General features: G+C 43.2%; 1 protein-coding gene across 1 annotated transcript in view; it reads left to right on the plus strand.

Moving 5' to 3' along the window:
* The window catches only part of LOC126278729 (glutamate receptor 3-like), a 91,963-nt gene extending 81,579 nt beyond the window's left edge, over positions 1–10,384 (plus strand). Inside the window, exon 7 of the mRNA XM_049979005.1 lies at positions 10,003–10,384. Coding sequence (XP_049834962.1) covers positions 10,003–10,270 — 268 coding nt within the window. The 3' untranslated portion in view covers positions 10,271–10,384. The remainder of the gene's footprint in view (positions 1–10,002) is intronic.
* The last annotated feature ends 2,514 nt before the right edge of the window (positions 10,385–12,898 follow it).

Below are 12,898 nucleotides of genomic sequence, written 5' to 3' on the forward strand. Positions count from 1 at the left end.
GTGAGGAGCTTTCAGTGTTTACCGCATCTGCATCTTCAATTGCTGTTCGCTGTAGGTAGAATTATTTCTTGTGTTATGAAAACAACTACATTCATGTTCAGAAAGAGAACCAGAAAACCTTTAACGATTAGAGATAGGACGTTCATATCCACACGACACGTACAATAGTATCTTCTGCAGAAATGATTAGCATTTGAAACATGTTGAGTCTTGTGTTCAAAGTCAATATTGATATCGCGGAGCAACACCACGCACCGGTAAAATGTGCCTACGGCTCTCGTTGTCGCTATAAATCGGAGATAATGGATCACTGTGGCTTTAGCAGACGTGCAGGATGCCTCACAAACGTATGCGCGAACTGTACCGTCAAATCAGCCAGTTTGAAAGAGGGCGCATTATTTGCATGATAAAATATGATGCATCTATCCGGGAAATTGCTACTCGTGTGAGACGAAGTATTCTAGCAGTGCAACGGGTGTGCGCAGAATGGTCCGTAGAAGGCCGTAGAAAACAATGAGATGGATCAGGATAGCACCACCCAGGGCACTCCCTGAGAAGACTGACACATCCAAATGGCATTGCAGGTCAGATCTGCATCCTCCTCGGCTCTGGCGCAACATTGGAACGGTGGAACACATCGTACACTATCAGGGGTGAGAGTCCATTGTCGCTTACTTTATTATGGCAAGGGTTACGTGCGCATCGTCCACATCTCTGGCTACCTTTGACGATGAGACCTGGTTGGTAGGTAACCAGAGAGCGCACAGGATAAGGTTAAGGTTGTGGATGGGCCGGTATACAGTCACTGTGACTTGCACAATCAAACACACAACTTTATTTTTCTAAGAACCACTTATTTACGCATTGGCTTAAAAGATCACAGTTAAACAATACGGCTGAAGGCCTAGCTAAAGAAAACTTACGATCCTTTCTGGGCTGAAGGCTCAAAACCACACATCAAACATAACAACGGCTGAAGGCCTGGCTTAGAAATCAAAAGCAATTAAAAATAGAAGGTAAAATTTAAAAAAAAATGCAGTGAAAACAATTAACAGCTGAAAGCCTACACTACATGTCTGAAGGACAAGTATAATTAAGGCACATTATTAACATTTTCTTTTTAAGCAAGAAAATTTCCTTTTAAACTTACAACAGAACAGCCGGAGCCTGATTAAGAGAATATTAACTTATTGCATGGCTGAAGGCCACAAACAAATCTGAAACAACGGCTGAAGGCCTCGACAACAAGCCAGATAAATAATTTTGAATTATTAAAAAAAAATCCTTTAAAGAATACACACGGCTGAAGGCCTTATTAAGGGCTTCGCCCAAATCCTTGGCTGAAGGCCACACATAGCACATGGAACAACTAATGGCTTACGGCCTGGATTACAAACAATTTCAGATAGAACAATTTCTAAGACTAGAATGTTTTTAAAACAATTAATGCTCAAAATTTTAATTTAACATGGCTGAAGGCCTTCATGTAAAATTAAAAAAAAAAACTGAATTAATACATGGCCAAAGGCTTCGCACAATACTTCAGCTAAAATGAAAATAACAATTTAAAACAAACAGAACAAGTGGTGCTCAGAAGTGTTCCAAGGGTCGGCCTGGGAAGGTAGCTCAAACGTAAGGTGAGGTGAGACAGGCAGCCAAGAGTTGAAGTTAGGTAATTGGATGGCAACCCAAGCTAGGGACGGCCCAAGGACCGACCAACAATTTAATCAATTGCCTTATGTCCGACCAACGGCACAACAAAGGAGAATATTGGCTGAGGACGAAAATACCAACAGCACTACACATCCAGAAATTGGCGCCTAAAAACAGCCAGGGGAACAATAGCCACTCTAAGCAAATACGAACCAAACAACTTAAAAGGCTGTCGAACTACACGCCGTGCTGCACAGCAACAACACGACGAGGAATACGCACACTGCCTACAAACTACTCTAACGATCAGTACAGTTAACTGGAGTGTCAACGGCCACAGGGCAGACAATACCGCTGGTGCACTTCACTGATAAGTGACAGTCAAATTAATAATTAATCGCAACATAGGAAGACGGCTGCAAGATTTCACCAACTCCAGCACATCATACGATGCTGCTAGCCCAAATGGTCAAGGGGGCAACAACCCACAAATGAACGAAGAGATGTCACAACAGTTGAGGTTTGATAACAGATCAACTGATCACTCAACTTCTGCGTCCAGGTTCGGTGGGCAACGAACTTGTCGCTCTCGCAGCTGGCGCCTCACGATCCGACAGCGCGTGCACGCCGCCAGCAGCCCCGGCCTGGCCTTGCGGTGCGGAGACTTGCTTGCTGCTCCGTCCCAACGGACCGACACAATCCAGCACACAGGCAGCATTAAAATAACTGCTCAGTCAAAGCCACACAAGCTACACACGGTTCCACAAAACACTTCCACAAACAACTCGAACAGTACTAAAACCAGTCACTGTGGAACAAACAGGAGGAATCACAAGTGGACACACACAGAGAACCCAGAAACGGTCGGCGACCAAATGCACGTCGTCCGATAAGACGACCGACCGAACGACCGACCAAGGTCGTCCCACTCAAGTGATGTGTGTCGGCAACGGTCGGGCGGGTCATGGCTGTCCGGACCTCACTGCTGTTGCGTCCTGACTCCCTTTGGACGCACGCCGACCCGAAGACACTGGCTCGGACCCAGGCAGGGGAAGCGGCATCACAGTGACTGCATTTGCACAAGACATAAAGCACCAAGTTACGGCCTTATGGCGTGGGGACATGTCGACGCCACTGTGACCAGTGTGACCAACGTGAATGACATCCTGTGACCTATACCCATATCCTTTCTGCAGAAAAACCCAGACGTCATTTTTCAGCAAGACAATGCACGACCACATGTTGCTGCACGAACACGTGCCTTCTTGGTATCACAGGATTTCAGCCATTCTCCTTGGCCTGCTAGATCACCAGACTAATCGTCGCTGCACGGAGTAGCCGCTTGGCCTAGGGCACCTTGCCACGGTTCGCATGGCTGCCCCCATCGGACGTTCAAGTCCTCCCTCGGGCGTGGGTGTGTTGTCCTTAGCGTAAGTTTAAGTTAGATTCAATAGTGTGTAAGCTTAGGGTTCAATGAGCTCAGCAATTTGGTCCCACATGAACTTACCACAAATTTCCAATTTTTACTAATTGTCAATCGAAAATGTGTGGGATGTGGTGAAACAATGGGTGACTGTGACCAAAAGCCAACCACCACAGATGAACTTTGGAGCAAAGTAAACCATCATAGTATTAACGTGCTCATTGCATGTTGAAAAGAAGTATGCAAATGCATATTGTGTGGGTTCAAGCCTCCGATCAGTCCACAGAATTCGCGCCTTGTAGTATAGGGGAGGCATCCACGACTGAAGAAGAGAAGTGTGTAAACGAAATAATCCATGTATCGGATACTTGAAAACAGTTATGTTCACTGAAAATGGTTCAAATGCCTCTAAGCACTATGGGACTTAACATCTGAGGTCATCAGTCCCCTAGACTTAAGACTACTTAAACCTAACTAACCTAAGGACATCACACACATCCATGATCGAGGCAGGATTCGAAACTGCGACCGTAGCAGGCGCGCGGTGCCGGACTGAAGCGCCTAGAACCGCTCGGCCACAGCGACCGGTTGTGTACACTGAAATGTCGTTAATTAAAACTTGTAGATCAAAAGGTGCGCATGAGATTTTTATCCTCGATGTTTATGTTCATAAAATAAAATAATGTTCACTTCAGATTCTCACGTATTGATAAAAGAAATGTATACAAATGCTTTGTTTTTTTCCCTTCAGTCTCCTGACTGGTTTGATGCAGCCCGCCACGAATTCCTCTCCTGTGCCAACGTTTTCACCTCAAAGTAACACTTGCGCTCAACTTCCTCAACTACTTGTTGGATGTGTTCCAATCTCTGTCTCCCTCTACAGTTTTTATTCTATACGGCTCCGCCTAAAACCACAGAGGTTATTCTCTGATGTCTCAACAAATATCCTATCGTCCTTCCTTTCTTCTTGTCAGTCCTTTTCATATGCTCCTTTTCTGACCGATGCTGCAGATAACCTCCTCATTTCTCACCTTATCTGCCCAACTAATTATCAACATTCTTCTATGGTACCACATCTCAAACGCTTCGATTCTCCTGTTCCACCTTTCCTACGGTCCATGATTCGCTACCATTCAATCCTGCACTCCAAACGCACATTTCCTGGAACTTCTTCCTCACAGATATGACCTCTTTACCTGTGTTAGTTTGCTTTTTTATGTTCTCCATGCTTTCTCTGTTGTGGGTTATTTTGCTCCCAAGGCAGCAGAATTCCTTACCTCCGTCTACTTCGTGATCATCTGTTTTAGTGTTAAATTTCTCCCTATTCTCATTCGTGCTACTGCTCATTACTTTCGTCTCTGATCGGTTTACTCTCAGCCCATATTCTGTACTAATTAAACTTCTTTCCATTAAACAGATCCTGTGGTCTACACTTAATGGCATAGGAATCTAGCATAGGCATGACTTGAATAACTGGTCTTTAATGCTCATCTCAGCAAAACTGAATAAGTGACCTCAATGAAAGTACACTATTCTTGATTGTCAAAAATGCCCTTCCATATTTCTTCCTCTATGACGTCATCAGACAATTCCTCCCACTTGTAGTGGTCTTAAATGTACTCTTGCCACCTGTTCAGTCTTTTCTTTGCGTTTAGCAGTGAAATTCCTATTATACTCTTAACGTTACCGCCCTTGCTTTTAATTTCTCCAAAAGTTGTTTTGACTTTTCCGCATTCTGAGTCAGTCCTTCCGACGATCATTTCTTTTTTGATTTCTCCATTTCGCTTTGCCCCCCCCCCCCCCCCCTCCTGCACTTCTTATTTGTTTGATTCCTAAATGATTTATCTAGCTGTATTCCTGTCTTTCCTCGAACGTTTCTGTACGTCCTCCTTTCGTCGACGGTATTTCTTTTGTTATCCACATTTCTTTGCATTTACCTTCCTTGTACCTATATCTGGCCATCCAACTTCTATGACTGCTCTTTACAGAGATGACCACTCCTTTTCAACTGAACTGCCTATTTTGGTATTCCTTATCGCAGTTACCACATCTTTAGCAACCTATATATGAATATACACTCCTGGAAATTGAAATAAGAACACCGTGAATTCATTATCCCAGGAAGGGGAAACTTTATTGGCACATTCCTGGGGTCAGATACATCACACGATCACACTGACAGAACCACAGGCACATAGACACAGGCAACAGAGCATGCACAATGTCGGCACTAGTACAGTGTATATCCACCTTTCGCAGCAATGCAGGCTGCTATTCTCCCATGGAGACGATTGTAGAGATGCTGGATGTAGTCCTGTGGAACGGTTTGCCATGCCCTTTCCACCTGGCGCCTCAGCTGGACCAGCGTTCGTGCTGGACGTGCAGACCGCGTGAGACGACGCTTCATCCAGTCCCAAACATGCTCAATGGGGGACAGATCCGGAGATCTTGCTGGCCAGGGTAGTTGACTTACACCTTCTAGAGCACGTTGGGTGGCACGGGATACATGCGGACGTGCATTGTCCTGTTGGAACAGCAAGTTCCCTTGCCAGTCTAGGAATGGTAGAACGATGAGTTCGATGACGGTTTGGATGTACCATGCACTATTCAGTGTCCCCTCGACGATCACCAGAGGTGTACGGCCAGTGTAGGAGATCGCTCCCCACACCATGATACGGGGTGTTGGCCCTGTGTGTCTCGGTCGAATGCAGTCCTGATTGTGGCGCTCACCAGCACGGCGCCAAACACGCATACGACCATCATTGGCACCAAGGCAGAAGCGACTCTCATCGCTGAAGATGACACGTCTCCATTCGTCCCTCCATTCACGCCTGTCGCGACACCACTGGAGGCGGGCTGCACGATGTTGGGGCGTGAGCGGAAGACGGCCTAACGGTGTGTGGGACCGTAGCCCAGATTCATGGAGACGGTTGCGAATGGTCCTCGCCGATACCCCAGGAGCAACAGTGTCCCTAATTTGCTGAGAAGTGGCGGTGCGGTCCCCTACGGCACTGCGTAGGATCCTACTGTCTTGGAGTGCATCCGTGCGTCGCTGCGGTCCGGTCCCAGGTCGACGGGCACGTGCACCTTCCGCCGACCACTGGCGACAACATCGATGTACTGTGAAGACCTCACGCCCCACGTGTTGAGCAATTCGGCGGTACGTCCACCTGGCCTCCCGCATGCCCACTATACGCCCTCGCTCAAAGTCCGTCAACTGCACATACGGTTGACGTCCACGCTGTCGCGGCATGCTACCAGTGTTAAAGACTGCGATGGAGCTCCGTATGCCACGGCAAACTGGCTGACACTGACGGCGGCGGTGCACAAATGCTGCGCAGCTAGCGCCATTTGACGGCCAACACCGCGGTTCCTGGTGTGTCCGCTGCGCCGTGCGTGTTATCCCTGCTTGTACAGCCCTCTCGCAGTGTCCGGAGCAAGTATGGTGGGTCTGACACACCGGTGTCAATGTGTTCTTTTTTCCATTTCCAGGAGTGTAATATCTTGATAAGGAATTTAATTGTGGCTGATACGTGATTTACATTGACAATGACCATGTCTTCAAGCCTATATACAACTTAAAAGTCAACCAAATGAATAACGAATAAGAATAACTGCTACCTAATCTAGTGAAACACTTAGCGTCGAAATCACATTTTAGAAACACACTCGATTCTCACCTTTACTAGCGTTAACTTGACGTTTGGATTTTTGTGACACTACAACAATATATAAAAGCTAAAAAGTAATGTTTAGTAAATGAACAATAAATTGCAGTGTTATCTTTATGAATAATAACAACAATATTATCCTGATAAAACTATATAGGTTATTGGAAATAGGAATGTGACCACTACACAAAAGTAGAGGTATTGATTTAAGGTTACATTTAAATAATTATCAGCGAATTTCATAAATAGATCCACTTATAAAAATTATATCGATATTGGGAAAGGTGCGCCATGTTTGGCACTGAAAAACTGGGAAAACAGTTGTGACTACATGAACTTCCTCGGCGTAAAAATTCTCAATAGTCATCTCGGGTTTGCTGCAGGATGCAAATCAGCATGACTCGATATTTCGGCGATCCTTCTGTCTGCCATTTTCTGCAGAAGCTACAGGATGCTGTAAACGGTTCTGTAAGTATTGCCCAAGGCACTCCGTGAATGACTGTATGCCTTCCTGGATATTATCATATAAATCGTACAGCCTGTATAAATGTGAAAGAAACTTCATTGGTTTGTGACCTTTGCTTGACGCTTCTCATTCTTTTATTTTCCGTGATGGTGGTGTCCATCAAGAAAATTATCTTGCGCTACTTCTTCTCATTATCGAAATGAACCAAGTTTTAAAGAGAGTAAAAAAGAAGGAACGAACAATTATTGTATTAGGGTTTGCCAAAAAAATAAAAGTTTCAGGTGGAGATGAATAGCATGGACTCTTAACGAAAATGGATTGTAAAATCAGAGACGTCACGGCGGTTGGTTGGTGTTGAGCAGCAACTCTCCGGTAGTCTCTCTGAAAACTGTAATGATGAGATTACTATACTGGTCAACTTCCAGTGCTTGGTTACGTTGTCTCCTCAGATAATACCACAAATAAAGATATTGGGGCAAAATACAAAAAGAATCTTCGAAATTCTGTCTTGCGATACGTCTGAAACTTTGCAATAGAACATTTCTACCAGCTTCTGAAATCAGCCTGTAGAAACTTACGCCATACTTAATACACACACTAGGAGCACTGACAATTACCGGCTCCATGCAACAAAAATAAAGTTTATTCTTTCCTGTATTTTTTTAAACTGCAAAATAAAGAATGAGAACACACAGCAGCAGCTAAGATACGAAAGAATCGTGGTGTAAACACTTGAACAGAAACGACTGCACTGCCACGGGAAAATGAAGGAGATCTGTTGTGTTTACTTTGGCCATATTGTATCAAAGACGACACCAAGCAAAGACAGCATTACAATTGAGAGAAGTTGTTCGTCTCGAAGCTCAAAAATCGAGGTGAAATTACTGTGGAAGGGCAAAGAAAGTTGAAGGACGCTTGTCGAGAACTGCAACCGGCTTGGTGGAAGGGAATCTTGATAGTAGTGGTGGTCCTCGTGATAATGTGTACGTGTTATTGTATACATGACTCTTCATTTGCGTGGAAATTCCCAATACTTCAGACATGTAGTGTGGAACGCTTTTAAGGATGCTTACTGAATTAACTGCTTGCATGTTAACATTATTATTCGACTCAATTGACCTCTAGAATGCAATACTGGAAGGCTTTAAAGGTATCATATCACCTTTTTAAATTGTAAACCAATGAATGTCTTACCAAGTTGTGCACAAACTTTTGAGTTCCTGTACCATCTGCACCAGTTAGAACCCAAAATACGATGGACTACAGTTATTGCTGAACATTCTGGATTTCATTAATCGCTTGTCTGCTATTTTTTTGAATGCGATATTATACCTGCGCCGGCGAACCACTGCACTTGACAGTTCGCATTACGTCAAGTTAGGTTGGCTATAAAGCAGTAGCGATGTTACAACAGCAGCCTTTATACACTTAGCAGACGATATGGTTTTCTGTTTTATCTCGTAAATTTAAGCTATTGAGGAATAACATATATTAGAATTCGTTTTTGACTTGCTGCCACAATGACAGCAAATAAACAACCCCATAATAATGTATATATAATCACAATGAAGCACCCGCTTTCGACAACGGAGCAAAGAAATACAGGAAATAAGCATATGATGACAACCGATATCTTGAAAACAATGCGGTACATGGTTTACAAAATAAGTAATATCCTTGACTGTAACTTCACGCACTACGTCTTGTAATGACAATGATACAATAAACAGCAGATACTCGTTGCTCTTCACTCACCATTTTACGGCGACAATGACGCAATTCCATCCAGTTATCCATCCTCACTTTAGTCGGAATCAGCGCCAGGACCGTCTTCGTAGTCGTCACCACAAACTGAAATCGAATGAATGTGCTTGCTCACGATTTTGTGCAAGAATGTGTTACGAGCAGTAACAATATGTACCTTTTCTAACTGAACTTTGCGTTCGTCTAGCGGTTTTTAACAGAAATCCATACTTTTCAATACTTTTCAACACTGTTTTTAGTGACGTTTTAAAACCCCTGGAAAGTTCACTTTCTTTTAACAACATTAGTAACTTTGCTACTGTGGGATGCTCTTTCCTGCTGTAGTAAGCTGGTTGCGAATTAACCAGTCTTAAAAGAATCTTAAGCCGGTGACGGTCAGGGCTGCTTTTTCTTGTTCCCGGGAATCGATAAAAATATAGTAACTGATCCAGACAACTCGGAATCGTTAAGGCTCACATCCACATTTCTTAATTTTTGCAATAATACTCCCTCGCTTGCTGCTGTTCTTGCACTAATTTCAAGAGTTGTTCATGTGTGTTACACCACTTTATCGGCAGGAACTGTTGGCTGTCCATGAATACTTGCGTATTCTTTTTTCTGTTCGTAAAAGTCAGTAGTTCTGGTTAGTAACTTCAATGCCTCGCTGCCTAACGGCACGCCTCGACACAAAGGAATGTCACTAGGCGAATGAAATCTTTTCGAGTACAAGAATTTTCTAAATCACTGCGAAGTAAAGCACAGTCCAACGCAAGCACACCGTAGAAACAATAAACAACTCACGTTGTTTACTTTCACACCAAACAAAGCCGGCAACGTGGGAGTTTTGACGTAAAGCCCGACGGCAGTTACAGCACTGGCATTGGTTCACGCCCCACACCTAGCGCCTCGCGCTTCTCGTTCTTCACTTGTTACCTTGTTAAATACACATGTCAAGTGCAAAGTTTCACCGGCCTGGGTATAGTAGTGTTGTAACCTAGCGCAAACTGTTATGTTGACGCTAATTCTAATAATGATTTCTTCCGTAGGTTACTGAGACTCTTTGAGAACGGCGTCATTGATCGTCTTTCCCGGAAGTGGTTACCAAAGCCGTCCGTGTGCGACGATAACAAGTTTGAAGCAGAAACCTTCGACGACTTCTTGCCTATGATCACTTTGTTTGGATGTGGCCTGTGTTTGGCAGTCGTCTTTCTGATAGGAGAAATATGCATATACAGTTTCAAACACAGGAATGTTAAAGTAGTTTCGAGAAAGCGAAAGGCAAGGAAGGCACAGAAAATCGTTTGTATTCAGTGACATAATATCGGTTGCACATAGCGCCACTGCATAGCTGTTTTCATCCTAATTTGAAAACAATTACTAGGGCTTGGAATAATGGACATTTATTAGACTGCACCTTAGTGTTAAAGATATGCTAACTGCAAACATAATTTCTAGTAATATGTGCAGTTTTTTTGTTTTGTAACTGTTCTGTATTGCAATTAGGAAATAAATTTCTGCAAGCGAATAGCTTATAACAGGGGATCCCAACAAAATTTTCTCGAGGACCCCTCATCGAGCAAGATTGTTACCTTGTCATATCACAGTATCAAGAACCTGAAAAAGCCAAATTAAGAGTCTTTTTATACGTTTTCTATTTTTGGTACTTGAAAAAACACTGACATATTCATTGTTGAAAAAATATTGAGCTTAAAACTTTTTCAATTTAGACATAATTGTTATTGTCAAATTTTGGACTGTTGCTCAAAATCTTTGTCTTCAAATCTGGGTGTTTAGTATAAAAAACTCCTTTAAAAAATAATGGCGGATTATTGTCTGAAATGCGAGTTTGTGTGTGAAGTGACTGTCAGTTGTCTGCTTCAAAGAGGCAGCGCGCGCAGTCTAACGGCATACAGCAGAACTATTTGCCTCTATGTAATTCTAGTTTTGCGCTAGAGTGTGCTAATGTCAGTTGGCTCTAGGAAGACGCTAGACGCAGAAGTTAGCGTTCGCTAAAGCTCTGCTCATGCAGGAAGCGGCCAAAAAAAAAATCTGTTATCATACGAAAGATATTTAATATATTTTTTATCCTAATAGCATGTTGCGGACCCCTCTGGCATAGCTCGCAGACCCTTGGGGGTCCGCGGACCACATGTTGGGAACCACTGTCTTATAAGAATCCCTCATACTGTAATGACAGAATCGTGAGAGGTTGCCAGAAAAAAGAAGCCATCTATGTATAAGTATTAACTGTAAGCCTTGTAACTTAGAGATGTTCAGCGCACGCCGCTTTCATCAGTTCATTAAGAGGTCACATACGAGGAGGAAGCGCTCATTTCACGCTCATTGATTGCGAATTGGACATAGCAAGTGACGCAGACACGTCCCATCTGTAAGCAAACAGCCCCAGACGCCATATGCAGAGGCCCTCAAACGCCAGGCAATGCAGAGTTCAGTTCAGAGATCAGATGAATGCGATATTGCAATGCCTGTGTCGTTCCGAATTACGATTTGCAGTGTAATTCGGAACAATACAGGCACTGCAATATCGTATTTATCCGACGGTACCGGCCAAGCGGCTTTCAATTAAAATGTATCCCCTGAACGGCAATATATATAATGAATGTACGAGTACAGGCTGTAGGCACCTGGTTGATGACATGTGGAGTTTGTGTCTGGCCGTAAGTCGTGCTCGGATAGCTTAATCGTTTGACGTGGATCAGCGGCCACGCTGTTCACTACCTATTCGGTAATGGCGAAAAGACAGTACCCGATTTTTGGTATTACCTCAACGAACGACATTGTGCGATCGTCAAGAACCCTAAATATAGGCAATATTTTTCTAATTTTCTTTGGAGCGCATTCCACAATCCGCCTCGCAGCTGGATTATCGATGACAGAAGAAGATAACCATAGCACCTCTTCCCAGTTCTTTTTTTTTTTTAATGAGATTGAACAAACAACGGAAACAACACAGCAACGAGACGACAGTCATCGAAAAAGTCGCAGCGGGCTATAGTATGGAGCATCCTTTGTCGTAACGGGACGACTTCCTATTATGCATTTGTATAAAAATAAAATAAAAATAAAAAAGCAGAAAAACAAACCTTCCAAAATCCTTTTTCCTTTTTTTCGTTTTTGTTAAAAAAAGTGGCTAGGATAGCTGACTATTAAAAAAAAAAATGCCCATTTGTGTTACGTACGCATTTTGTTATTTTAATTAGTGAAGGTTTTGAATATGAAAAAAAAAACAAAAATCGTAAAGCGACCGTTCGCTATGAGCGAGAAATCCGGGTTCGAGTCCCTATCTGGCTCAAATTTTAATTGTCGTCATTCCATTATACAGCTGATGCTTGTCCAAATTCGCAACTACCGATGCATTTAATGGATCGTCTGAGTTCCAGCCTGGAATGGCCGACGGCCTAGAGTGCATTCCATGTGAGTGAGCATTACCTCCAGTTAAGCTTGTACACTGAGAATGACGTGCAAAAAGCTTCCTGTGCGTACTTTTGCATCGGGATTATTGGTTTCCATCGTACATTTGTCTACTTGTTCCTATATATTTCTGTGTATCACTCACATTGTAACGAATATTTGAATCTAAGGGTTCGATCAGAGTAATAGTCTGGCACTTCCATGGTTTGTGGTCTGTAGAACCAGACATTACTGTGTATACCCAAATCTTCGTAAAGTTATAGGTTAGTATGGTCTTTTTTCTGGTACTTTATTGTAGAATCTATAAACCTTATCTACGATTTACATTGACAGAATTTATAAGCCTGTGTCTGCACTCTTCTGCATGTTCATTGGAAACAAGCGAGGAAGTAGGACCAGTAAACCAATACAGAATCTCATTTCCCCTCATCTGTATAAGGCAAACTTATAAATCATTCTGTACCGTCTCCAACCGCAGATACCCGAAAAACCTCAGCTTCAGCCTCTCGC

This window comes from Schistocerca gregaria, chromosome 6, assembly GCF_023897955.1.
Source record: "Schistocerca gregaria isolate iqSchGreg1 chromosome 6, iqSchGreg1.2, whole genome shotgun sequence".
Taxonomy (NCBI): domain Eukaryota; kingdom Metazoa; phylum Arthropoda; class Insecta; order Orthoptera; family Acrididae; genus Schistocerca; species Schistocerca gregaria.